The sequence below is a fragment of the Crotalus tigris genome, unplaced genomic scaffold (assembly GCF_016545835.1).
Source record: "Crotalus tigris isolate CLP2741 ecotype Arizona unplaced genomic scaffold, ASM1654583v1 scf7180000018127.1262416, whole genome shotgun sequence".
NCBI classification, from domain to species: domain Eukaryota; kingdom Metazoa; phylum Chordata; class Lepidosauria; order Squamata; family Viperidae; genus Crotalus; species Crotalus tigris.
In genome coordinates, this window is record NW_024096838.1 from 1,221,546 (window position 1) to 1,245,364 (window position 23,819).

Consider the following 23,819-nt stretch of genomic DNA (forward strand, 5'->3'; position numbering starts at 1 on the left):
AATTAACCACTGTCTCACTTAGCAACCAAAGCTTTGGGCTCTATTGTGGTCGTGACTCAAGGACCTACCTGTCCTTGCATCTCCTTTTTCCTTCCTGCCCCGTAGCCTACCTTGGGCAAGGGCCCCACCCAGGTTTCCACGGCAGGCCGCAGAAAAGCCAATCCAGACGGCGGCCGCAAAGCCATGGCGTCCGTCACCTGCAAAGGAGAGGAGAGAGAGAGAGATTCAACCACAGCCTCTCGAGGGATTCACTTTTCTGAATCCAGCCCTGAGAAAAATGGCTTCCACGGGAAGGAGACATCACACAGCCAGGCCTTGGGAGAGAAAGCCTGCATTCACACAACCCTGGTGACCTGGATTTGGAACTAGCCCAATTTCTGGGCATGGCCTCTAGCAGCGGGTCTGAGCATCTAACCAGAACAATATTGATTAGAGCGTGGGGGATGGTTGCACGTGGATTAGGACATGGGTGGATGGATGCACATGGATTAGGATTAGGGCATGGGGGAATGGATGCACATGGGTGGATGGATGCACAGGGATTAGGGCGGGTAGGCAACCTTGGCTCTTTTATGACTCGTGGACTTCAATTCCCAGAATTCCTGAGCTGGCTATGCCAGCTATGCTGGCTCAGGAATTCTGGGAGTTGAAGTCCACGAGTCATAAAAGAGCCAAGGTTGCCTACCCCTGGTTTAGAACATAGGAGATGGATGCACATGGATTAGGGCATGGGTGGATGGATGCATATGGATTACAATTAGGGCATGGGAGGAATGGATGCATATGGATTAGGACATGGAGGGATGGATGCATATGGATTAGGATTAGGGCATGCAGGGAATGGATGCACATGGACTAGGACATGGAGGGATGGATGCACATGGATTAGGACATGAAGGGATGGATGCACATGGATTAGGATTAGGACATGCAGGGATGGATGCACATGGATTAGGACATGTAGGGATGGATGCACATGGATTAGGATTAGGGCATGGGGAAGACGCACATGGATTAGGGCATGGGTGGATGGATGCATATGGATTAGGATTAGGGCATGGGGAATGGATGCACATGGATTAGGGCATGGAGGGATGGATGCACATGGATTAGGGCATGGAGGGATGGATGCACATGGATTAGGATTAGGGCACGGGGGAATGGATGCACATGGAGTAGGACATGAAGGGATGGATGCACATGGATTAGGATTAGGACATGGAGGGATGGATGCACATGGATTAGGAATGGATGGATGCACATGGATTAGGACATGGAGGGATGGATGCACATGGATTAGGGCATGGGCGGATGGATGCACATGGATTAGGATTAGGGCATGGGTGGATGCACATGGATTAGGATTAGGGCATGGGGAAATGGATGCACATGGATTAGGATTAGGGCATGGGGGAATGGATGCACATGGATTAGGGCATGGGTGGATGGATGCACATGGATTAGGATTAGGGCATGGGTGGATGGATGCACATGGATTAGGATTAGGGCATGGGTGGATAGATGGACATGGATTAGGATTAGGGCATGGATGGATGCACATGGATTAGGATTAGGGCATGGAGGAATGGATGCACATGGATTAGGGCATGGGTGGATGGATGCACATGGATTAGGATTAGGGCATGGGTGGATGGATGCACATGGATTAGGATTAGGGCATGGGGGAATGGATGCACATGGATTAGGGCATGGGTGGATGGATGCACATGGATTAGGATTAGGGCATGGGTGGATGGATGCACATGGATTAGGATTAGGGCATGGGTGGATAGATGGACATGGATTAGGATTAGGGCATGGATGGATGCACATGGATTAGGATTAGGGCATGGAGGAATGGATGCACATGGATTAGGGCATGGGTGGATGGATGCACATGGATTAGGATTAGGGCATGGGTGGATGGATGCACATGGATTAGGATTAGGGCATGGGGGAATGGATGCACATGGATTAGGGCATGGAGGGATGAATGCACATGGATTAGGACATGGGGGAGGGATGCACATAGATTAGGCCATGGTAATGGATGCACATGGATTAGGACATGGAGGGATGCATGCACATGGATTAGGACATGGGAGACGGATTCACATGGATTAGGACATGGAGGGATCGATGCACATGAATTAGAACATGGGGGGAATAGATCCACATGGATTAGGGGCCCCCCTTCTCTAATCCTGGAAGGACTCCCAGCCCGGCACCCCCAAAGGAAGCCCCAAGACCAAGCAAGAGGTTTTAGAGGCGCTCCACTTCGGAGAGGAGAAAAGGCAAAGTACTCTGCACATGCCCCGGGGTGCTTGGCCTTGAGATGCTTTTTTTTTTTTTTTTTTTTGCAAGGAGGATATTCGGCACGTCCGAGGCTCCCATCCCGGAATGTCTTTTCTCTCTCCACCCCCTTCCTGTAAGGTCCTCCGCTTCCCGCATCCACAACACGCAGGCTGGGATGATGGGGTTGGGAGGCCCCCCCCCACCTTGCAAGGGAGGGCAGGCTGAGCCCATGCTTTGCAAACCGGGGGAAGGGGCGGGAAGGGGGGGGGGCAGTTTGAGACGCTCCCGCCGCTGTGCCCACCTTCGAGTTGCAATGCCAGCGTGAGTCCGCGGAGCACAGGCCGCGCAAGGCTGCAGGAGGAAGGCACTTCCGGCTCCCCTTCGGGGCAGGCGGAGCGCCGTCGTCGCTGGGGAACCCGAAGTGTCGCCGCAGCAATGGTTGCGGGACCGGCGGAGAGGATTGTTCCAGCCCCGCAGGACGATAAGCGGGCCCAAGAGGTCCAAGAGGGCAGGAAAAGGAGGGTGAGATGGGGGAAGAAAAGGATAAATTTACCCACCTCCCTCTCCCTTTCTCCCTCCCTCTCTCTCTCTCTCTCTCTCTATCTATCTATCTGTCTGTCTATTATCTCTCTATATCTATCTATCCATATCTCTGTCTGTCTGTCTATCTATATCTATCATCTCTATCTCTCTATCATCTCTCTATATCTATCTGTCCATCCATCTCTCTCTCATCTATATCTATCTATCTATCTATCTATCTATCTATCTATCTCTATCCATCCATCTCTGTCTGTCTGTCTATCTATATCTATCATCTCTATCTCTCTATCATCTCTCTATATCTATCTGTCCATCCATCTCTCTCTCATCTATATCTATCTATCTATCTATCTATCTATCTATCTATCTATCTATCTATCTATCTATCTCTATCCATCCATCTCTGTCTGTCTGTCTATCTATATCTATCATCTCTATCTCTCTATCATCTCTCTATATCTATCTGTCCATCCATCTCTCTCTCATCTATATCTATCTATCTATCTATCTATCTATCTATCTATCTCTATCCATCCATCTCTGTCTGTCTGTCTATCTATATCTATCATCTCTATCTCTCTATCATCTCTCTATATCTATCTGTCCATCCATCTCTCTCTCATCTATATCTATCTATCTATCTATCTATCTCTATCCATCCATCTCTGTCTGTCTGTCTTTATCTATTATCTCTCTCATCATTTCTCTATATCTATCTATCATCTCTCTATATCTATCTATCCATCCATCTCTGTCTGTCTATCTATATCTATCATCTCTATCTCTCTATCATCTCTCTATATCTATCTGTCCATCCATCTCTCATCTATCTATCTATCTATGTATCTATATCTATCCATCCATCGCTGTCTATCTTTATCTATTATCTCTCTCATCATCTCTCTATATCTATCTATCATCTCTCTATATCTATCTATCCATCCATCTCTGTCTGTCTATCTATATCTATCATCTCTCTCTCTATCATCTCTCTATATCTATCTGTCCATCCATCTCTCTCTCATCTATCTATCTATCTCTATGTATCTATCTATATCTATCCATCCATCTCTGTCTATCTTTATCTATTATCTCTCTCATCATCTCTCTATATCTATCCATCCATCTCTCTCTCATCTATCTATCTATCTATCTATCTATCTATCTATCTATCTATCTATCATCTCTATCTCTTTCTATCATCTATCTATATCCATCTCTATCTATCTACCTATCTATCTATCTATCTATCTATCTATCTATCTATCTATCTATCATCTATATCTCATCTATCTATCTATCATTTATCTCATTCTATCTATCATCTACCCATCTATAATTACCTGCCTGCCTGCCTGCCTACCTGTCTGCTTGCCTAGCTACCTAGCCATCCAGCCAGCCGGCCATCTCTGTCTGTCTATCAACAGAACTCTCTTAAGTATCAAGCAAATGTCAAATATCTTAAATATTAACACCCAAGCATGTTGGAAAATTGTGAAGAAGTTATCCCATCCAACCCCCATCAGTGATGAATGGAGTGAGTTCACTTCACAACGAGCTGTTTATAACTACATTTCCACAGCTTTTCCTTTTTCCAAAACTTTTGTGTTTGTTGCTCCCAAATCAAAGAACTGCCTCATTTTGGCCAGTACATTTCAGTTGGGAGAGACAACAGTTGCTTCTCAACTCCAGAAGTTGCTCCTGGAGAGAGGTTCTGTGACTAAATCAGCCATGAATTCTGGGAAACTATACAGAAGAAGCAGGACTAGGCATGTCCAAAGACGATCTAGGAGCGGGGATGGGATGGGATGGGATGAGATGGGATGAGACAAGATGAGATGATAGGATAGGATGAAGATAAGACAAGACAAGATGATGGGATGAGAGGAGAAGAGAAGTGAAGAGAAGAGAGGATGGTTAAGGTGAAGCGAAGAGAAGAAAAAGGAGAAGAGAAGAGAAGGGATGGGATGGGATGGGATGAGATGGGATGAGACAAAATGAGTTAATAGGATAGGATGAAGATAACACAAGACAAGATGATGGGATGAGAGGAGAAGAGAGGATGGTTAAGGTGAAGCGAAGATAAGAAAAAGGAGAAGAGAAGGGATGGGATGAGATGGGATGAGACAAAATGAGATAATAGGATAGGAAGAAGATAAGACAAGACAAGATGATGGGATGAGAGGAGAAGGGAAGTGAAGAGGATGGTTAAGGTGAAGAGAAGAGAAAAGAGAAGAGAAGAGGAAGGAGAAGAGAAGAGACGAGAAGAGACAAGAAAGGAGAAGAGATGAGAAGAGAAGGGATGGGATGGGATGGGATGAGATGGGATGGGATGAGACAAGATGAGATGATAGGATAGGATGAAGATAAGACAAGACAAGATGATGGGATGAGAGGAGGTGAAGAGAAGAGAGGATGGTTAAGGTGAAGAGAAGAGAAGAAAAAGGAGAAGAGAAGGGATGGGATGAGATGGGATGAGACAAGATGAGATAATAGGATAGGATGATGATAAGACAAGATGATGGAATGAGAGGAAAAGAGAGGTGAAGAGAAGAGAGGGTGGTTAAGGTGAAGAGAAGAGAAGAGAAGAGAAAGGAGAAGTGAAGAGAAGAGATGGGATGGGATGGGATGGTGGATTCTCCCTTGACTTTGGGAGTCTCTTTTGTTCTTACTTTGGAAAAGTCCTTGGACATCTCCCAGAAGTTCTTGTTTGAGGCCACCACTCCCTTTCACCTGCCTTTTCCCTCCTGGATCTCCTTGCAAGCCCTAAAAGCCTCTTGGTCTTGCCTGTTTTCACAGCAAATCAGTGGCTCCTTCCCTTTGTGACATCACAAACAGCCAACTGCCTCCACCTTAGTTTTCCTCCTGTAGTCATGTTCAGCCTCCACATAGTTCATGCTGTAAGGTCTGGGTGTAGGAGATGACCAGGCTGAGCCTGAGGGAGGGCTCAAAAACATCATAAGTCAGAATGTAACAGAACAGAATAACAGAGTTGGAAAGGACCTAGGGAGGTCTTCTAGTCCAACCCCCTGCTCAGGCAGGAAACCATTTCAGACAAATGGTTGTCCAATCTCTCCTTAAAAATTTCCAGTGTTGGAGCATTCACCACTTCTGGAGGCAGGTTGTCCCCCTGGTTAATTGTTCTAACTCTCAGGAAATTTCTCTAGGTTGCTTCTCTCTGGTTAGTTTCCATCCATTGCATCTTGTCCTGCCTTCAGGTGCTTTGGAGAATAGCTTGACTCCCTCTTCTTTGGGGCAGCCCGAGATATTAGAACACTGCCATCATGTCCCCCCTCATCCTTCTCTTCATTAAACTAGACATACCCAATTCTAGCAACCAGTCCTTATATGTTTTAGCCTCCAGTCCCCTAATCATCTTTGTTGCTCTTCTCTGTACTCTTTCTAGAGTCTCAGCATCTTTTTTACATCGTGGTGACCAAAACTGGATGCAGTATTCCAAGTGTGGCCTTACCAAGGCATTGTAAAGTGGTATTAAAACTTCACGTGATCTTGATTCTATCCCTCTGTTAATGCAGCCCAGCACTGCATTGGCTTTTTTTTTCTTTTTTTGCAGCTGCAGCACACGGCTGGCTCCTACTTAAGTGATTGTCCATTAGGTAGGACTCCAACCCCCCTCTTTCAATTACTACTATTGAGCCAGGTACCACCTGCACTATACCTGTGCATTTGGTTTTTCTTGCCCAAATGTAGAACCTTATTTCTTTGCTCTCTGCTGGCTAGAGTTAAAAGCAGAGAGAGTTTCTTCCTAGAAAGCCCATTGACAGGCGGGTGTGGATGGTCACTTCCTGCCCTCCCCTTGAAGGTCCTGGCCAGATGCCTCCCCCAGAGGCACAATTCTTTGTTCACTGGGAAACAAGGATGCAGTTCCTGCATGCCAAAGTTTGCAGGAGTCTAATCTAGCAAAGGCCGTTTGCAATGCCTACAGAAATCGGGGTGGGGGAAGTGGATGAGTGGCCAGAAATGCTTGCTGGGCGGAGGGCCAGAATTTAACAGAATAACAAAGAGTTGGAAGGGACTGAGGGAAGTTAGCCCCCCCAGAAGGAAATATTAAAAAGGAAAATATATTTTTCACCAAAAGGATTTTTTGAAAAGCAGAAACCAAACCTGGCCCCAAATTTCTTTGTCCCAAGCAAGAGCTAGCTTCATACAAATGCAAATGTAAAACCATCAGGAAGATTGGAGCCAGGGAACTCAAAGACAAAGAAACTCTTAAGAGTCATTAGCCCAGCCCCAAGGAAGCAGGAGATGACTTTTGGGATATAATAGGACTAACCCATTACCATCAAGTATACCACAGAGGCACACCTAAACTCAGGTCAGAATACGTGACACAGGAAATAGCCTCAAAGTTCATGCCACAGGAACAGGAAACTATTCCAAACAAAAGGCTAGAGGGGATATAAAAACCTACAACACCATGTGCTCAGCCCTTCTCTCCTCTGCTCTTTCCTGAAGAACCATCTTTCTGCAATAAACTGTAACCTTGTTCCCAAAGCAGTCGTCATGTTTGCTTATTTATTCCCGGCTTGGATGAACCAGGATGAAGACTTTACTTCTAACAGGACCTTAGAGGTCTTCTAGTCCAACTCTCTGCTCCATTTCAGACAAATGGCTGTCCAGTCTCTTCTTAAAAACCTCCAGCGATGAAGCACCTAGAACTTCTGGTGGCAAGTGGTTCGACTGGTTAATTGTCATCACTGTTATGGAGGTTTATCCTTAATTCCAGGCTGCTTCTCTCCTTGGTTAGTTTCTATCCATTGCTTCTTGTCTTGCCTTTGTTTTTCTGGGCCACATACAGTATGTGTGTGTATATAGGATATGCATAATTTATTTTATTTTTTTTTGTTATGTTTATGGACAGTATATTGGAGGTGGTTACCCTTTGAGGGCTGTATGCAACACAATCTCATTTTGATGTATGCTGATTAGTTTGATGCATTGGGAATTCAAGTGACCGGGTTAAATAACATGCAGACATCAAGCCTTTCGACAGTCTGTAAGGAATTTACTGATGTGTTCAGCCCAGAGTTAGGAGAGTACAAGGGGCCCCCAGTCACCCTCCGGGTTGACCCTACAATAGCACCAATAAGGATAAAGTCTCATCGGGGGCCTTTCGCTCTTAAGCAAAGAATCAATGCAGAGTTGGACAAGCTGTTGCTACAAGGCATTTTATAGCCGGTAGATACCAGTCCATGGGAAACCCCCATAGTTATGCCACTTAAGGTAAGGTGACCAACTTTTTTACAATGAAAAGGAGGACACAAATAAATTGAAGAAAAAAATATCGTAAATAAAGGAAACATTTTATTCATTGCAACAATAATACAGACAACTTGCATGTGCAAAGTTTGCCAGCCGGGTGTTTTGGCGCGCTCAGCAGCAATTCCTATTGGCTTTCAAAAGCCAATAGGGGGAGTAGCACAGTTCATGCAAAAGTTGAAAAAAAAAAACCATCAAAAAGGTGCCGGAACGCCGTTCTGAGCGTTCTATGAGAAAAAAAAGCCCTGCAGATAGTCTTCAAATATCGAAAAGGAGGACATGTAGGAGGACACTTTTCGAGGGAGGACAGAACCTACAAAAGGAGGACTCAGCCTTCCATCCTTCTGGGGTAGGTAAAATGAGGACCCAGATTGTTGGGGGCAATGTAAATATATATATACATTGCTTACTGGTGTACACCGCTTAGAGAGTGCTTGCACTTAAAGCGGTATATAAGTCTCATAAATAAATAAATAAATAAATAGACTGTCCTCCCTAAAGGAGGACGGTTGGTCACCTTAACTTAAGGCCAACGGAGAGGTCCGGATTTGTGCTGACTATAAATGCACATTAAACAAAGCCCTCCAGCAGCACTCATATCCAGTGCCTGTAGTCAGCCACATTTTGGCATCTCTACAGGGAGGTTACCTTTTCGCCAATTAGACGCTGTTCTGGAGCCATTCAGTTTCTAAAGTCAACTAGCTGCCTCACCTTCAAACACTAGGTATAGGCAGGCCACTTTAGCTGACTGTGTTCAGCAGGTCAGTGGTTCAAATCTCACCGGCTCAAGGTTGACTCAGCCTTCCATCCTTCCGGGGTAGGTAAAATGAGGACCCAGATTGTTGGGGGCAATGTAAATATATATACATTGCTTACTGGTGTACACCGCTTAGAGAGTGCTTGCACTTAAAGCGGTATATAAGTCTCATAAATAAATAAATTAGTACCGTATTTTCCGGCATATAAGATGACTTTCTAAAGTGCGGAAATCGGCGCTGAAGTCGGAGGTCGTCTTATACGCCGAGTTGTCTTATACGCCGGAAATTACGGTAGTTTCTGGCGTATAAGATGACTTTCTAGGCATGGAACTCGGCGCCGAAGTCGGGGGTTGTCTTATATACCGGGTCGCCTTATACGCTGGAAAATACGGTATATGTTTGTAGTATGCAGTCTCCTCCTGGTTTTTTTTCAGGTTTTTTTTTTTTTTGGAGGTCATGTAAAATTAAAATTCATCTGAAGCACTTTCTATACTTTAGAATTTCTTTTCCACGTGGTTTCATTTATGGGCAATCAGATTGTTACAATGAACAAAGTTCTATCCGCTCTCTACAACTTGTGTGGTTTCTTCCCTTTTTTGCCTTTATTTACATATATACAGATAATCCTTGAATGATGACCACAATTAGGGATCAGAATTTCCATTGCTAAGCAAGGCGATTGTGCCTGATTTTATGACTTTTGCCACACTTATTAAGCGAATCAGTGCAGTTGTTGAATGAACCATGTCACCGTTAAGCGAATCCTGATTCCCCCATTGACTGTGCTTGTCAGAAGCCAGCTGGGAAGGTCCAAAATGGTAATCACATGACTCAGGAACATTGCAACTATCATAAATACATATTAGTTGCCCACCCCCAAATTTTGATCTTCTAGATACAATAATAGTTGTAAGTGCGAAGCCTGTTTTTAAGTAACTTTTTTCAGTGCTGTGGTACTTCAGTCACTAAACAAAGTGTTAAGTTGAGGACTGCGTGTAAAGTAACCTTTCCATGTTAATTGCATTTATACGGGTTCTCCCCTCTGTGGGTCTTTCTTCCAGGCATTAAGATCACTCTTCTGAAGCTTTTCTACATTCCAGACATTTAAGTGTTTAACTAAACACCAAGACAGAGGACGCAACTGACCAACAGTTCCAGCAATGGAAAAATCAGAAAAGGGAGTGACAACACTGAAAATGAAAAAGACTTTATACAAAAATCAGAAGAAATTTGAGGAAAAGGAAGAAGAACAGATTGAATGGAAGATTAAACTATCAGGACAATTGTGGGAAATTGGAGTAATAGGGAGGCGATCTAATGAATACAAATGGGCTAGTTCTTCCAAAAAAACTTCAACCAAATGATCTTTCTTATTCCAAATAATATATATAATAATAGAGGGAGAACTATTTGATGATTCAAAAGCATTGACATGGAAGGTTAGTTGGCAAAGGAAGAAAGCCAGAGTAAGGCTGAAGAAAATAATGGTTTTGATTTATTAGAGGGGATGTCATATTACTACCTAGAGCAGGGGTATCAAACTCAATTTCATTGAGGTCTGCATCTGCATTGCGGTTACCCTCAGGGGCTGGATAGGTGTGGCCAAGGTGGGTGCAACCTACTGGGTGGGTGTCGATGGAGTGGGTGTGGCCTACTGAGTGGATGTGGCCAGCTCTACATTGTTCGCATCAATGGTGCCTGTGGGGGCCTGGGCAGGAGTGGGATAGATCTGAGGGTCTCTGGCAGAAGAGGGTGGGACCAGGGCAAGTGCCAAGGCATGGTCCACTGGAGGAGCCTCACTGTTCCTCTCAGGCCATGTGGGGGGGCTGGATGGTGGTGCGGGCTGCCCGGAGCCCTGGGCAGCGGAGGTCAAATGCCCAGCCTGGCCCTTGAACACCCGCAGCACCAAGCCCAGCCTCACTTCCTCAAGGCTGCTGCTGAACGTTATCCTGGTTTCTTGCTGTTTCCAGACACCCTTGTGGAGCTAAGACTGAATGCGTTTCAGCATAGATGGCCACCACAAAATTGGGGGGCCGTTCCCTCACTGTTTCCAGGATGGCTTCGCAGGCCACATAAAACCACTTTGTGGGCCGCATCCGGCCCCCAGGTCTTGTGTTTGACATGTCTGAACTAGAGGGTTGAATATGGTGGAAAATAGATATTTTTTAGAAAATAAAGTAACATAATTGAATAGGTAAGATATGTAACAAGACTAATCGACTTTGGTATGAAAAGGGAAAACGGGAGAAGTTGCGATAAGGGAAATTTTGGTCATCTAATATAAAATATTTGCAAATCAGTTGAAAATAAAATTCTGTTTACCCAATATGAGATAATAGATATTACCAGAAAAAGAGAGGGAGTATTTGAACTTTTAAAAATTAGACCTAAACTAAAAATATATGTATATGTGTTATTATTGGTTAACCCAGACAATACCTATAATGATTTTGATTTATTAGAGGGAATACTGTATTATTAATTAGATGGTTTAATATGGTGGAAAATAGATAACTTTTAGAAAACAGAACAAGACTATATTCAAATTGATGTGTATTTAGAATATTAGATTTTGCTATGAAAAGGGAAAAAAGAAGAAGCTGAGATAATTAGACCTGACTTCCGGTGGTTTAGCGTCGGTGATGGCGGCTACTTTGTAGCCATCCTCCTGGGAAAGCGTTAGAACCGCAGAGAACAGCAGGCACCAGCTGTTCCGCGGCTCAAAACCTCCCTCCCGGGCAAAGGGGGGAGGGGAGTATCACCTGAATAAAGGTAGAGCCTCTTGGACCCCCCAGGAAGTTTTCTTTGGGGGGGTGAAAAGAGCGCTCCCTCGGAGTTCGGGTTGCCTCCGCCTCCCAGCTGTCTTTGTCCCTCGGGGATAAAGCAAGACGCCGCTCCCACCTCCGCGCTTAAAGAGACCGGGTGAGTTACTTTTAAAAGCGGACAGAGTTGGATAAAGGATTTTTTTTATTGGATTTTATTTGGACTTTAGTTTGAAAGGTTGATTTTTATTTCCCTTCTTTTTTCTCTTTTTTTTCTTTTTGTGAGAATGAAAGTAAAATGGCGATCGGAAAGTTTTTTTTTTACAAAAGCGAGTGAAATGGAATGTAATGGACTAGATTGTTCTTTTTTTAAAAAAATTTTCTTAAGGTGGATTTGTGTTTTGGGAAGATTCTTTTTGTTAAACTCTCTTTTGCTATCTTTTTTTCTTTTAAGGGATTTTTTTTTGTATTTCTTTATTTTCTTTTTCAAAGAAGGAGGAAAGAAGAAACAAAACTTTTTCTTTTTGAAAATGGTTCCTAACTTTTTCCCTTTTATTATAATGATCTCCTTTTGAAGGAGTTTTTGATTTTTTGGAGTTAATCTCTCTTTTTTTTGCTTAACTTTTCTTTCCCTCCCCCTTTTTTTGGGGGGGGGGTAATTTTTAAGAAGGAGTAAAGATTTTTTAAGATGGCTCCAAAGCATCCAGTAATTCCCACAGCTCCTAAGGTGGTTTCTTCTTTGGTGATATCATCAGTGCAACAATCTAAATTAATAGCTTCACCCTCTCCTTTGGCACAGTTATTAACGGTAAAGGATTTGCAAGACATAATCAGAAATGCTATATTTCAAATCAGGGGAGAAGTGAAAGAGATTTTAGCGGAAAATAATAGGATTCTGAGGCAAGATATAGTTTTGGCTTTAAAAGGAGTTGCCTCTGTTCTTGAAAAGTTGAACTTTCGTGTAGAAGAGGTAGCAGAGAAAGTGGAGCTGTTGGAGGGAAAATTTGAAGGCATGGAAAAAGAGATGGAAAATTTTCAAGATGAGATTCTTATGCTTCAATATAGAGAAATGGAATATGCTTTAAGAATTAGAGGCTTGAGAGAGTCTTTGCAAGGAGATCTGAGAGAGATGGTTGCAAATGACTTTGCTGTGATTCTGGATAGAGAAAAAGAGGAAATATTTAGTGCAATTGAAAAAACATTTAGAGTTAACTCTGTGGTGGCAAAGCAAAGAAATCTGCCAAGAGATGTGGTAGTTTATTTTGGGCAAAGATCCCTGCGCAATGAAATTATACAAGCTTTGTACAATAAGAGGTTTCAGATTGCTTCACAAGACGTTATAATTTTAAAGGAGATCACATCTAAAATTTTAAGAAGAAGAAAGGAGTTTGCTTTTTTAGCAGATGAACTTAAAAAGAGGCAAATGTTGTTCAGATGGGATATCCCGACTGGAATGGTGGTGAACTATCTGGGGACACGTTACAGACTTAATACTGTTTTCAAAGCAAAAGAGTTTTATACTTCGGTCCTGGGGGTATGTTCATCGCCACCTATCGCTTCGGAAGAGAAGAAGGTAGAATTGCAGTCTGAAGAGCCTATATTGATGAAAATTGGGAAATTTCAGACTGAGGGGCCTCAACAAGTTGAGATGAAGGAGCAGAGGATAACTCGTGTATTACATAAACGCAAAGAAAAAGAGCAACAGAAGAAGGAGGTTAAGGAAGCCTCACAAGTATTTGTTTCTGAGTCTGCGGGAGAAGCAAGATCTATAAACTTTTTGGAGCAACCTTTAAGGGCAGAATTCCAAGCACTTCTCTCGAGGTTTTTGGATAAGAGAGATTGATAAAGAATGTATAGATTGTTTTCAGGTTATTGATAGATTACAGTTCACTGTGGATGGAATTGGTTATTGGTAAAGAGGAGAGAAAGATTATGGAGATGGAATGAAAACTTTAGATAAGAAGTTTAAGTTTAGTAATTTAAGGAGTAGTCAAAAGAGTATCTTGTTTTAATGGTATAACTATCGTTTATATGTTTATTTTTGTGTTTGATGATAAAGAAAGAGGGAGAGATTAGATTTTATATAATATAAGTATGATATTATGGAGACTGAATGAAAATTTTAGATAGGTAGTGTATGTTTAGATATCTAAGGAGCATTTAAAAGAATATTTTGTTTTAAATATGTATAAGGGAATCTCAATGTTATAAGTAATGTTTATATGTGTGTTTTTGAGGGTGTTTATAAAGAATGATGGATAAATTTTAAATAATATAAGTATGACATTAGAAAGTGTTCAGAGTATTTTATAATGTGTCTAATGATTGTAATCATATTTTTTTTTCTTTTTATATATTGGTCTTAAAGTATTTTATAATTTGTTTAATTGCTGTAATTAATTGTTTATGGTATACAGTGTTTAAACATTAGAAAATGTTTAGTTTTTTTCTGAATAATTTATAAAGAGGAGAGAAGATTATGGAGATTGAATGAAAATTCTAGATAAGAAGTTTAAGTTTAATTATTTAAGGAGTATTTAAAAGAATATTTTGTTTTAATGGTATAATTAATGTTTATATGTGTACTTTTGAGTTTGATGACAAAGAAAGAGGGATAGATTTTATATAATATAAGTATGATATTATGGAGATTGAATGAAAATTCTAGATAGGTAGTGTATGTTTAGATATAATTTTTTTGTTTTTTATATATTGGTCTTAAAGTATTTTATAATTTGTTTAATTATTGTAACTAATTGTTTATGGTTTACATGTGTTTAAAAATTTTTCTTTTAAGTTTTAATTAAGCCTGTATTCAGCTCTGGGAAGGTTGGGGGAGGGTTGGGGTGGGTTGGGAGGGTTTGGGGAGGGGAATTTTTTTTCTTCTGTAAAATTTCAAAAAACTTTCAATAAAAAAAAATTAGACCTAAACTAAAAATATATGTATATGTGTTATTATTGGTTAACCCAGACAATACATATAATGATTTTGATTTATTAGAGGGGATACTGTATTATTAATTAGATGGTTTAATATGGTGGAAAATAGATAACTTTTAGAAAACAGAACAAGACTATATTCAAATTGATGTGTATTTAAAATATTAGATTTTGCTATGAAAAGGGAAAAAAGAAGAAGCTGAGATAAGGGAAACTTTGATTACCTAAAGCTTGGAAATTATAAATACCAAATGTTAATTTGAATATTGATGGGAAATTAAAGCTTTGGAAAAAAGCAATAACAGGAAATAGATTATATATAAGAATTGAATGCAAACACAATTAAAATATGTATAAGCTAAAAATTATTGATAAATGTAACAAAGATGTTTTTACTTAGTTGATAATAACTGTATCAGCCTAATATGAGATAGTAGATATTAAGGGAAAAAGAGAGGAAATATCTGATGTTGTAACTTGAGATTTATACTAAAGACTTATGTATGTTATTGAACTATTGATTAATCCAGTTACCACATTGCTTTTTAAATACTTAATTGTAAAATTAGAAAATTAATAAAATATTATAAAAAAAGTGTTTGGATGGAGAAATGAAACCTTTCTGATTCTGCTGAAGACTGTGAGAACCTGAGCCATTTCCAAGGACACTGAAGCAGGTGCGGAAGAAAAGCAGATAGTTCCCATAACAAAGAGAAATTGTTTATAGGCACTATGTGAGAGGGTGAGGGCTTAGTCAAAAAGGCTGTTTTTTAATTGTTTGATCTGGTGTCTGGGAACCTCAGAGTGAATTTTGTTTCGTGAGTGCTATGTATTCAATAAACAGTAAGAATTTTGGAAGAAATGATCCTGGTGATTTATTTGGATTCTTGAACTGGATGTTGACAGTGTCTTGGAAAGTGTGGATCAGGTGGTTTGGACAAAAGAGATGCTCCTTTCAAAATGTGCAAAAGAATAGTTGTTGTATGTAGAACAGCAATCCTAGCTATGTCTCCATGGGGACTCCAGGTGTAGCCTTCATATCTCTTTTTATTTCTTTCAGAAAGCCCAGTCCTACGTGAAAGTCTCTAAAAATAAGCTGAACGAAAACTCACTGAACCCTCTCGGTGAATTTTCATCTCCCTCCATCCCTGGAGAGACAGAGAGACCAGGATGTCACAGGAGACATTCAGCTTCCCTGTTGCAATAATCAAAAATAATTTCCATTGTGCTTCCTGCTGGAGCATGAGGGATTTTTTCTGAAGTTGATCCTCTTGGGATCCAAGAAGACAAACATCAGGAAGCAGGGTGAAATTGCGACTTGATGCTTCACCCTACATGACAGAAGCAGTTCTTAAATACTCCTGTCTCTGGGCATGTGGTGCTTTGTTTGTGTGAAATTTCATTGCCTCCTACTTGATCTCCCTGAGGTTTGACTTCGTTTTGTTCTGCTGAGAAAACTGTGCTTTCTGAAATGCCATCAGGTGTTGCAATGAAGAAAGGGATTCTGGTGGATGCAATCAAGTCCCAGAAATTTCTGCTCCTATTGCTTCTGGGTCTGCTGTCCAGTGCAACCAGTGGCCGAAAATGTCTCCTTAATTTCATCAGGGACAAGAATGCTATGTACAATTACTATCAGTCAGGAGATCTCAACATTGGTGGAATTATTTCTGCAACACCACTTAAGTTCAAGCCAGCTGTCTTCTATAAGCCTCCCACTACTAGTCTTGTTGGGTATGTCATAAAAGTCCCTCTGTGGCTTCTTTTTTCACTTTGAACCTCCCTGTCCATCAAGGACTATTTTCTCCAGTGCCTGCTGAGGGGATTCTGAAGGTTTTGGTTTTACAGTTCCATCTAAACCCAAAGAAGCAGCACTTGTGCTCCTAAAGTAACTCAAGACCACATGTCTTGGTAGTGTTCCAATATTTCAGGGGTTGCCACAAAGAAGAGGGGGTCAAGCTATTCTCCAAAACACCTAAAGGCAGGACAAGAAGCAACGGATGAAAACTAATCAAGGAGAGAAGCAACCTAGAACTAAGGAGAAATTTCCTGACAGTTAAAACTGTCAGTGGAACAACCTACCTGGAACTGTGAATGCTCCAACACCGGAAGTTTTTTTTAAAATAATATTTTTATTACTTTTCTAATTTTACATTTAGGTATTCAAAAAGCAACATTGTGGCTGGGTTAATCAATAGTTCAGTAACATACAAAAATATTTAGTACAAATCTCAAACTACAACCTCAAATATTTCCTCTCTTTTTCAATAATAATAATAATAATAATAATAATAATAATAATAATAATAATAAAGTTGGAAGGGACATTGGAGGTCATCGAGTCCAGCCCCCTGCTCAGGCAGGAACCCTACACCATTTCAGACAAATGGCTGTCCAGTCTCTTCTTAAAAACGTCCAGTGTTGGAGCATTCACCGCTTCTGGAGGCAGGTGGTTCCCCTGGTTAATTGTTCTAATTGTCAGGAAGTTTCTCCTTAGTTCTAGGTTGCTTCTCTCCTTGGTTAGTTTCCACCCGTTGCTTCTTGTCCTGCCTTCAGGCGCCTTGGAAAATAGCTTCACTCCCTCTTCTTTGGGGCAGCCCCTGAGATACTGGAACACGGCTATCATGTCCCCCCTCGTCCTTCTCCTCGTTAAACTAGACATACCCAATTCCAGCAACTGTTCCTTAATATCTATCTCATATTTAAGGTAATACAGTTCTTATTATATCAACTAAATAAAAACATCATTATTACACTGATCAATACATTTTTAGCTTATACATATCTTAATTTCTTTTACATCCACTCTTTACAGTCAATCAATGTCCTGTTATTGGTTTTCCCCAATTTTTAGTTTCCCATCAATATTCAAATTTAACATTTGATATTTATAATTTCCAGGTTTTAGGTAACCAAATTTTCCTTTATCTCAATTCATAACAGAATCTAATATTCAAAATACACATCTTATCTATTTGGGTATAATCTTGTTCTATTTCCTAAAAGTTATCTATTTCTACCCATCTTACATCATCTAATAATACAGTATCCCCTTTAATAAATCAAAGCCCATTATATATATTGTCTGAGTTAATCAATAAATCAAACATATTCACAATATTTTTTTTCTTTTGGGTCTAATTTTTAAGTATTAAACAAATAGCATCCTTATTTTCAACTAATTTCCAAATGTTTTAAATTTAATGAGCAAAATTTCCTTTATCTCAACTTCTCCCTTTGACCCTCTAATTAGTAATATAAAATCCCCTCTGATAAATCAAAACCCCAATTTTCTTCAGCCTTATTCTGGCTTTCTTTCTTTGCCACGTCAACGCTTTGAAATCATCAAATAGATCTCCTTCTATTATATATATTGTTTGGAATAAGAGAGACCATTTAGTTGCCATTTTTTTGGGAAGGGCTAGCCTATTTGTATTCCTTAAATTGTCTCCCTATTATTCCAAATCCCCATAATTGTCCTGGTATGTTTATCTTCCATTCAGTCTGTTCTTCCTCTTGCGCCTCAAATTTCTTCTGATTTATGTAGAAAGTCTTTTCCATTTTCAGTGTTGTCAGTCCTTTTTCTGGATATTCCATTGATTGTATTTGTTGGTCAATTGAGTCCTCTGTCTTAGTATTTGATTGTTCCACTTCTGTTACTTCCTGCATTGTTAGTTCTTTAGTTGTAGTCAGAATTTGGGTTTGTATATCTAAGCTTGTTCTTTTCTGTAACATCTTATTTCGTCACAAGCTGAAAGGATGGTTTCTTGTATTGCTTTTAACATGAAAAGAATGTGTGGCTTCCAGTGGCTGCGCCGTGACGATGGCGGCTTTCTAACATCTAATTTAGCAGAAATGACTAAAATTTCTGCTTATTTAAAGGACCATTCAGAAGAGAGATATGTTATTGTATGGAGAAGATGGATAGAATATGTTCAGAAGAAATATGGAACTACAAAGTTTCATTTATTTTATGAGTAATGGATTTGTTTATAAAATTATGATGTTAAAGTTTGAAGAGAGTTAAGGGCTAGTATGATTTTGGTTATTGTATAATTGGTAAACTTAAATAGATTATGTTTAATATGTTTCTATAACCCTGTACTTGGCTCTGGGAAGTCGGGGTGGGGGGAGGGGGTGGGAGGAGGATGGGTCGGAGGTTAAATAGTTCAGATAAGTAGAAATAGTTTCATTGTATATAATATTGATGTTTTAATTTGGAGAGAGGAATTGCTTGGGCCATTCCCCTGGACTGCATCCGGAGTGAGAAGATAGGAGGAAGGGGAGAAGTAAGTAGGAAGATTGAGGAGAAGGAGGAGAGGGGGAGAGTGAGGAAGGAGAGGGAAAGAGGGAAGTGAGAGAAGAGGTTAGAGCAGTGGTTCTCAACCTTTCTAATGCCGTGACCCCATAATACAGTTCCCCATGTTGTGGTGACCCCGAAGTGGGTGTGGCCACCAATAAGAGGGAGTAGGACAGCTAGGGAAAAGGGAACAAAATGGTGGACAGCATGGTTTGGTGACCCCCATGAAATGGTCGTTCAACCCCAAATGGGGTCCCGACCCACAGGTTGAGAACCACTGGGTTAGAGGGTGGATGCAGTTTGGGGGGAAATGTGTGAGCAATACCGAAAGTTGTGTGTATAAATTTATTTTACTCTTTATCTGAAGTATTTTTTATGAATATAATGTAAAATTGAAAATAAAAATTTTTTTACAAAAAAAATGTTTTCCTGGTCTTCATAAACACTGGAAGTTTTTAAGAAGAGACTGGACAGCCATTTGTCTGAAATGGTATAGAGTTTCCTGGCTGAGCAGGGGGTTGAACTAGATGACCTCCAAGGTCCCTTCTAACTCTGTTACTCTATTCTATTCTGTTCCGTTCCGTTCCGTTCCGTTCCATTCCATTCCATTCCATTCTATTCTATTCTATTCTATTCTATTCTATTCTAATGTGCTGTGTTGCTAAGAAGTGACTGTCTTGGTGTCTTCCGGTGTTGATATTATCCCCCTCTTCTTGTGTGTATAACCAGCATTGCTCACTGTAATTTACACTGTAATTCACTGTAGAAATGCATAGGATTGTGCATTAAAAAGAGATGCTATTACAGATGTCATCAATTGGTTTGCAATGAAAATGATTGGATGATACCTGTGTTTACTTTAGGGTGGGACCATTCATCTTCTGGTTTCTCCTGTCCTTCTTCTTTGCCACCGAGGAGATCAACCGAAACCCCAAACTCCTATCCAATGTCACTCTGGGCTACAACTTCTACGATAATTATTATGAAGCTAGGATGACCTACGATGCCATGGCGGACCTCCTCTCAACCGGGGAAGCAAGTGTTCCCAACTACAGCTGTGGAAGCGCAAGCAATCTGTTGGTGATGATTGAAGGAGTGGAGTCGGATGCTTCCAGTCAGATTTCTATTATGTTAAGCATCTACAAAATCCCACAGGTATGACTCAAGATAGGCTGGAATTGGGTTCTCTGATTGGTCTAGAGAAGTCAAGGGGGTGCATGGAGATGGTTGATTTCCCCTTCTGCTTAAAGAAGGACAGTGTTAGGGCCAAACAAGGATAGGAATGCTTGGGGAGTTACCTCTATATTCTACCCTTGTGGACCTTTGAGAAGCCAGTATGTTCCTGTATTGAGTTTTGTTTCTTGAAATTGTCCCAGTGAAGCTCTCTGCTTCATTGTGCTCTCTGCTTAAGTGTTTGAATGTGAAAAGAAGGATTTCCAAGGAAGGGCGTCCTACCTTCAATTGAATATATCTCTTCATTTTTTAACATGGTCATTCTGTAACTTCAGTTCCTTAACTGTGAGAGGGATCTTGGAGTCCTAGCAGACAATTACTTAAATATGAGCCAGCCAGCCATGTCCTACGGCTGCCAAAAACGACAACACAGTTGTAGGCTGCATTAACGGAGGGATAGAATCAAGATCAAGTGAAGTGTTAATACCACTTTATAACACCTTGCTAAGGCCACACTTGGAATACCGCATCCAGTTTTGGTCACTGCGTTGTAGAAAAGATTTGAGCAGAAAAGAGCAACAAAGATGGTTAAAGGACTGGAGTTTAAAAGATATGAAGAACAGTTGCTGGATTGTGTATGTCTAGTTTGATGAAAAGAAGGATTAGGGGTGACATGATAGCAGTGTTCCAATATCTCAGGGGTTGTCACAAAAAAGAGGGAGTTGAGCTATTCTCCAAAGCACCTGAGGGCAGGACAAGAAGCAATGGATGGAAACTAACCAAAGAGAGAAGCAATCTAGAACTAAGGAGAAATTTCCTGACAGTGAGAAAAATTAACCAGGGGAATGGCTTGCCTCCAGAAGCTGTGAATGCTCCAACACTGGAAGTTTTTAAAAAGAGTTTGGACTTCTGGTTTTTGCACTGTAGCACATGGCTGCAGGATTGCGGAGTTCTACATCCCACGACTGTTTTCGCCCTGCCAGGGGACGCTAAATGGGTCTGAAGTCACCCCAGAGAGGCAGCAAAGGAAGAGGGGCACCCCATTGATCACAGAATGGCAGTGGTCGTTCCGTTTCAATCCGGGTGAAGCCGTCTGACCCGACAGGAAAAAGGCTAGCTACATGCCAGCATCTAGTCCCAGCTACCTGCAGCCAAAGTCCAAGAGCACAAGCCAGAACAATGGCAAAGATTATGGCACTCATGACGGATTACTCGAAAGGGGTAGACAACATGGATATGACGTATTTATCAAAAAATGATAGAAAACCACATTGAATACCTACTCCTGAAGGGCTCATCTGACAGATCAAAGACCTCTAGAAGCAACATTCCAAGATAAGACAAATACTTTCCGAGAGGAAATTTATGCAATGCTACAAAGATATAAATCACAATAACTTTAAACCACAGCTTTGATAACATAAATGAATACACTTCTAACTTAAATTTACAATCAAAAAACATCCAGAGAATGATGGTAAGGAATGAACAAACAAATCAGATAACAGAATGTAAACTAGAAAAAATTATTTAATTCATGCAGTCACAAATGAAGGGAATTATAACTTAATACAACCAAGAAAAAACTTACAAGATTTGTATACAACAATAAACATGGAAAAGATACCTTATGCATCTCCTAGGGACCTTATGCATCTATTAGGGACCTCAGAGTCCTAGTAGACAATCACCTAACTATGAGCCAGCAATGTGCTGCAGCTGCCAAAAAGGCCAACACAGTGCTAGGCTGCATTAACAGAGGGATAGAATCAAGATCACATGAAGTATTAATACTGTTGAGTCCTTGGCGGGAAGCAGACACGAGAAGCAGTTGAAGTTCTCAGTTTCCTTTATTCAGCGTTCAGCTTACAAGTAGATGGCTTCAGCAGCTCCCAAAACCTCCCAGCTTCTTATATAGACGCTTCCCGGGTAAATGTGTTACTTTTCCCGCGCCAGCACCCGCGCATGCGCACGGCGCTGGCGACAGCCTGTCTGGTCCCGGGCAGCTTTGCACCTGCCCGGGACTGCCTGCAAACGCCCGAGCCGTTTGCAAGGCTCGGGACATAACACCCCTTTCCCCCGGGCTAAAACTACTACCAACATATAAACATTTATTTTATGCAGTGTTCTGCTTCTCAGTGCTCCTATCGTTACCTGGCTTTTGTTTAGCCAGCAATGTTATGTACTCCTCTAAGTATTTAGGAGACTTCTTTGCTCTCTGTGACCTTCTCAGCTCTGGGTTACTAGCATGAGTTCCCTGACTGGAGGGAGATGTGAGCCTGTTCTCCTTATTTTGCCTTGGTGCCTTCCAAGGACTGTGCCCCAATGCCTGGCCTGCTTGCTTGCCCACCGGGCTCGTCAGGCCAGGGCTTCTGTCACTTTGTGACCTGGTTGACCTGCCTAGCTGTAGACCCTCGGGCCCCTTGAAGTGATAGCCACTGCTGGGCGTCTCTGTTGAACCTCCTAGGTCCGTCCAAGACCTGTCAGGAGGCTGACCATTCCCTGAACCCCGTTCTGTGTCCGGGCTTGTGTGGGTTTCTGTACTTTCCCAAAACTCAGTTACTCCCTGATTTGGGCTAGAGGTGTTGTAGTCGGGACTTGGTTCCTCGACCACCTCCCTGTATGTTTGACCCCCTGTAGAATTTGGGGTAAGGTCAGGCCAACCTTGGGGATTGTGTGCCAGCTCTCTTGCGGGGAATGATTTGTTGGGATGCCCCCGGGTATCCTCCGTGACTGGAGTGCTGTGTGATGTGTGTGGAAGGTGAGTATGCCCCCGGGGTGACTCCCTGGCTGGAGTAGGCGTGAGTGCCTGTTGTGTGGGTAAGCTCCATGAATTCCTTTTCGGAGCAATTGCGGAACCCTGGGATGGGCCGTTTGTGGCTCCATCAGTGGAGATGGGCAGCAGCTCGTGCCCTTCCCTTTGCTCCAAAGGGTCCCCCTCCCCCCCTGGAAAAGACCCAGGAGTCTCATCTGAAAAGTCCCGCCTAGGGCGGAGTTGGTCGATGTGCCGACGCAGGACACGACCGTTGTCCAGGGCAACCTCGTAGGAGAGAGGACCTGTGATCCTGGACACAGAAGCGGGGACCCATGTATGACCAGGCCCGTAATTGCGAGCCCAAACCGGGGCACCCACAAGTAGTTGTCTAGGTGCCCTAGGATGTGAGGTAGATGAAGGCAGTCTGTCCGGATGCAACCGGTCAAGTTTAGTAGTAAGTTGACGCCCCCAGCGAAGTTCAGCTGGGCTTCTCCCTGTAGAAGTGGACGGTGTGGTACGATAAGAAAGGAGAAAGTCAGCCAACCTGTGATGCCAGTCCCCGTAGGTGAGTCTTTTCAAGGCGTCCTTTGTGATGCGCACCATACGTTCAGCCATACCGTTGGTGGACGGGTGGAAGGGTGCAGACGTGGCATGACGAATCATGTTAGCCTGTAAGAAAGCTTGGAATTCAGAGGAAGTGAATTGAGGGCCGTTGTCAGACACGATGACATCTGGAAGCCCGTGTGCAGCAAAAATCCCCCTCAGTACCTGAATAGTCTTTGCAGTGGTGGTGGAAGAGACAGGTACAACCTCAAGCCATTTTGAATGGCTGTCAACAAGGACCAAGAAGAACTGGCCCTGAAAGGGCCCAGCGTAGTCAATGTGCACCCTAGACCATGGGGACTGCGTTTCCTCCCATTTATGCACGGGAGCTTGGGGCATCTCTGGGCGAGATCGTTGGCACAGGTGGCATGCATGCACCTTAGCCTCAATATCCTTATCTAAAACAGGCCACC

General features: G+C 42.0%; 1 protein-coding gene across 1 annotated transcript in view; it reads right to left on the reverse strand.

Annotated features, from left to right (window-relative positions):
- Window positions 1-5,557, reverse strand: part of LOC120310186 (zinc finger protein 420-like) — a 32,297-nt gene extending 26,740 nt beyond the window's left edge. The window contains exons 1-2 of the mRNA XM_039348320.1: window positions 5,511-5,557; window positions 69-197 (exon numbers count right to left, since the gene is read on the reverse strand). Coding sequence (XP_039204254.1) covers window positions 69-197; window positions 5,511-5,531 — 150 coding nt within the window. The 5' untranslated portion in view covers window positions 5,532-5,557. The remainder of the gene's footprint in view (window positions 1-68; window positions 198-5,510) is intronic.
- Window positions 5,558-23,819: the final 18,262 nt, after the last annotated feature.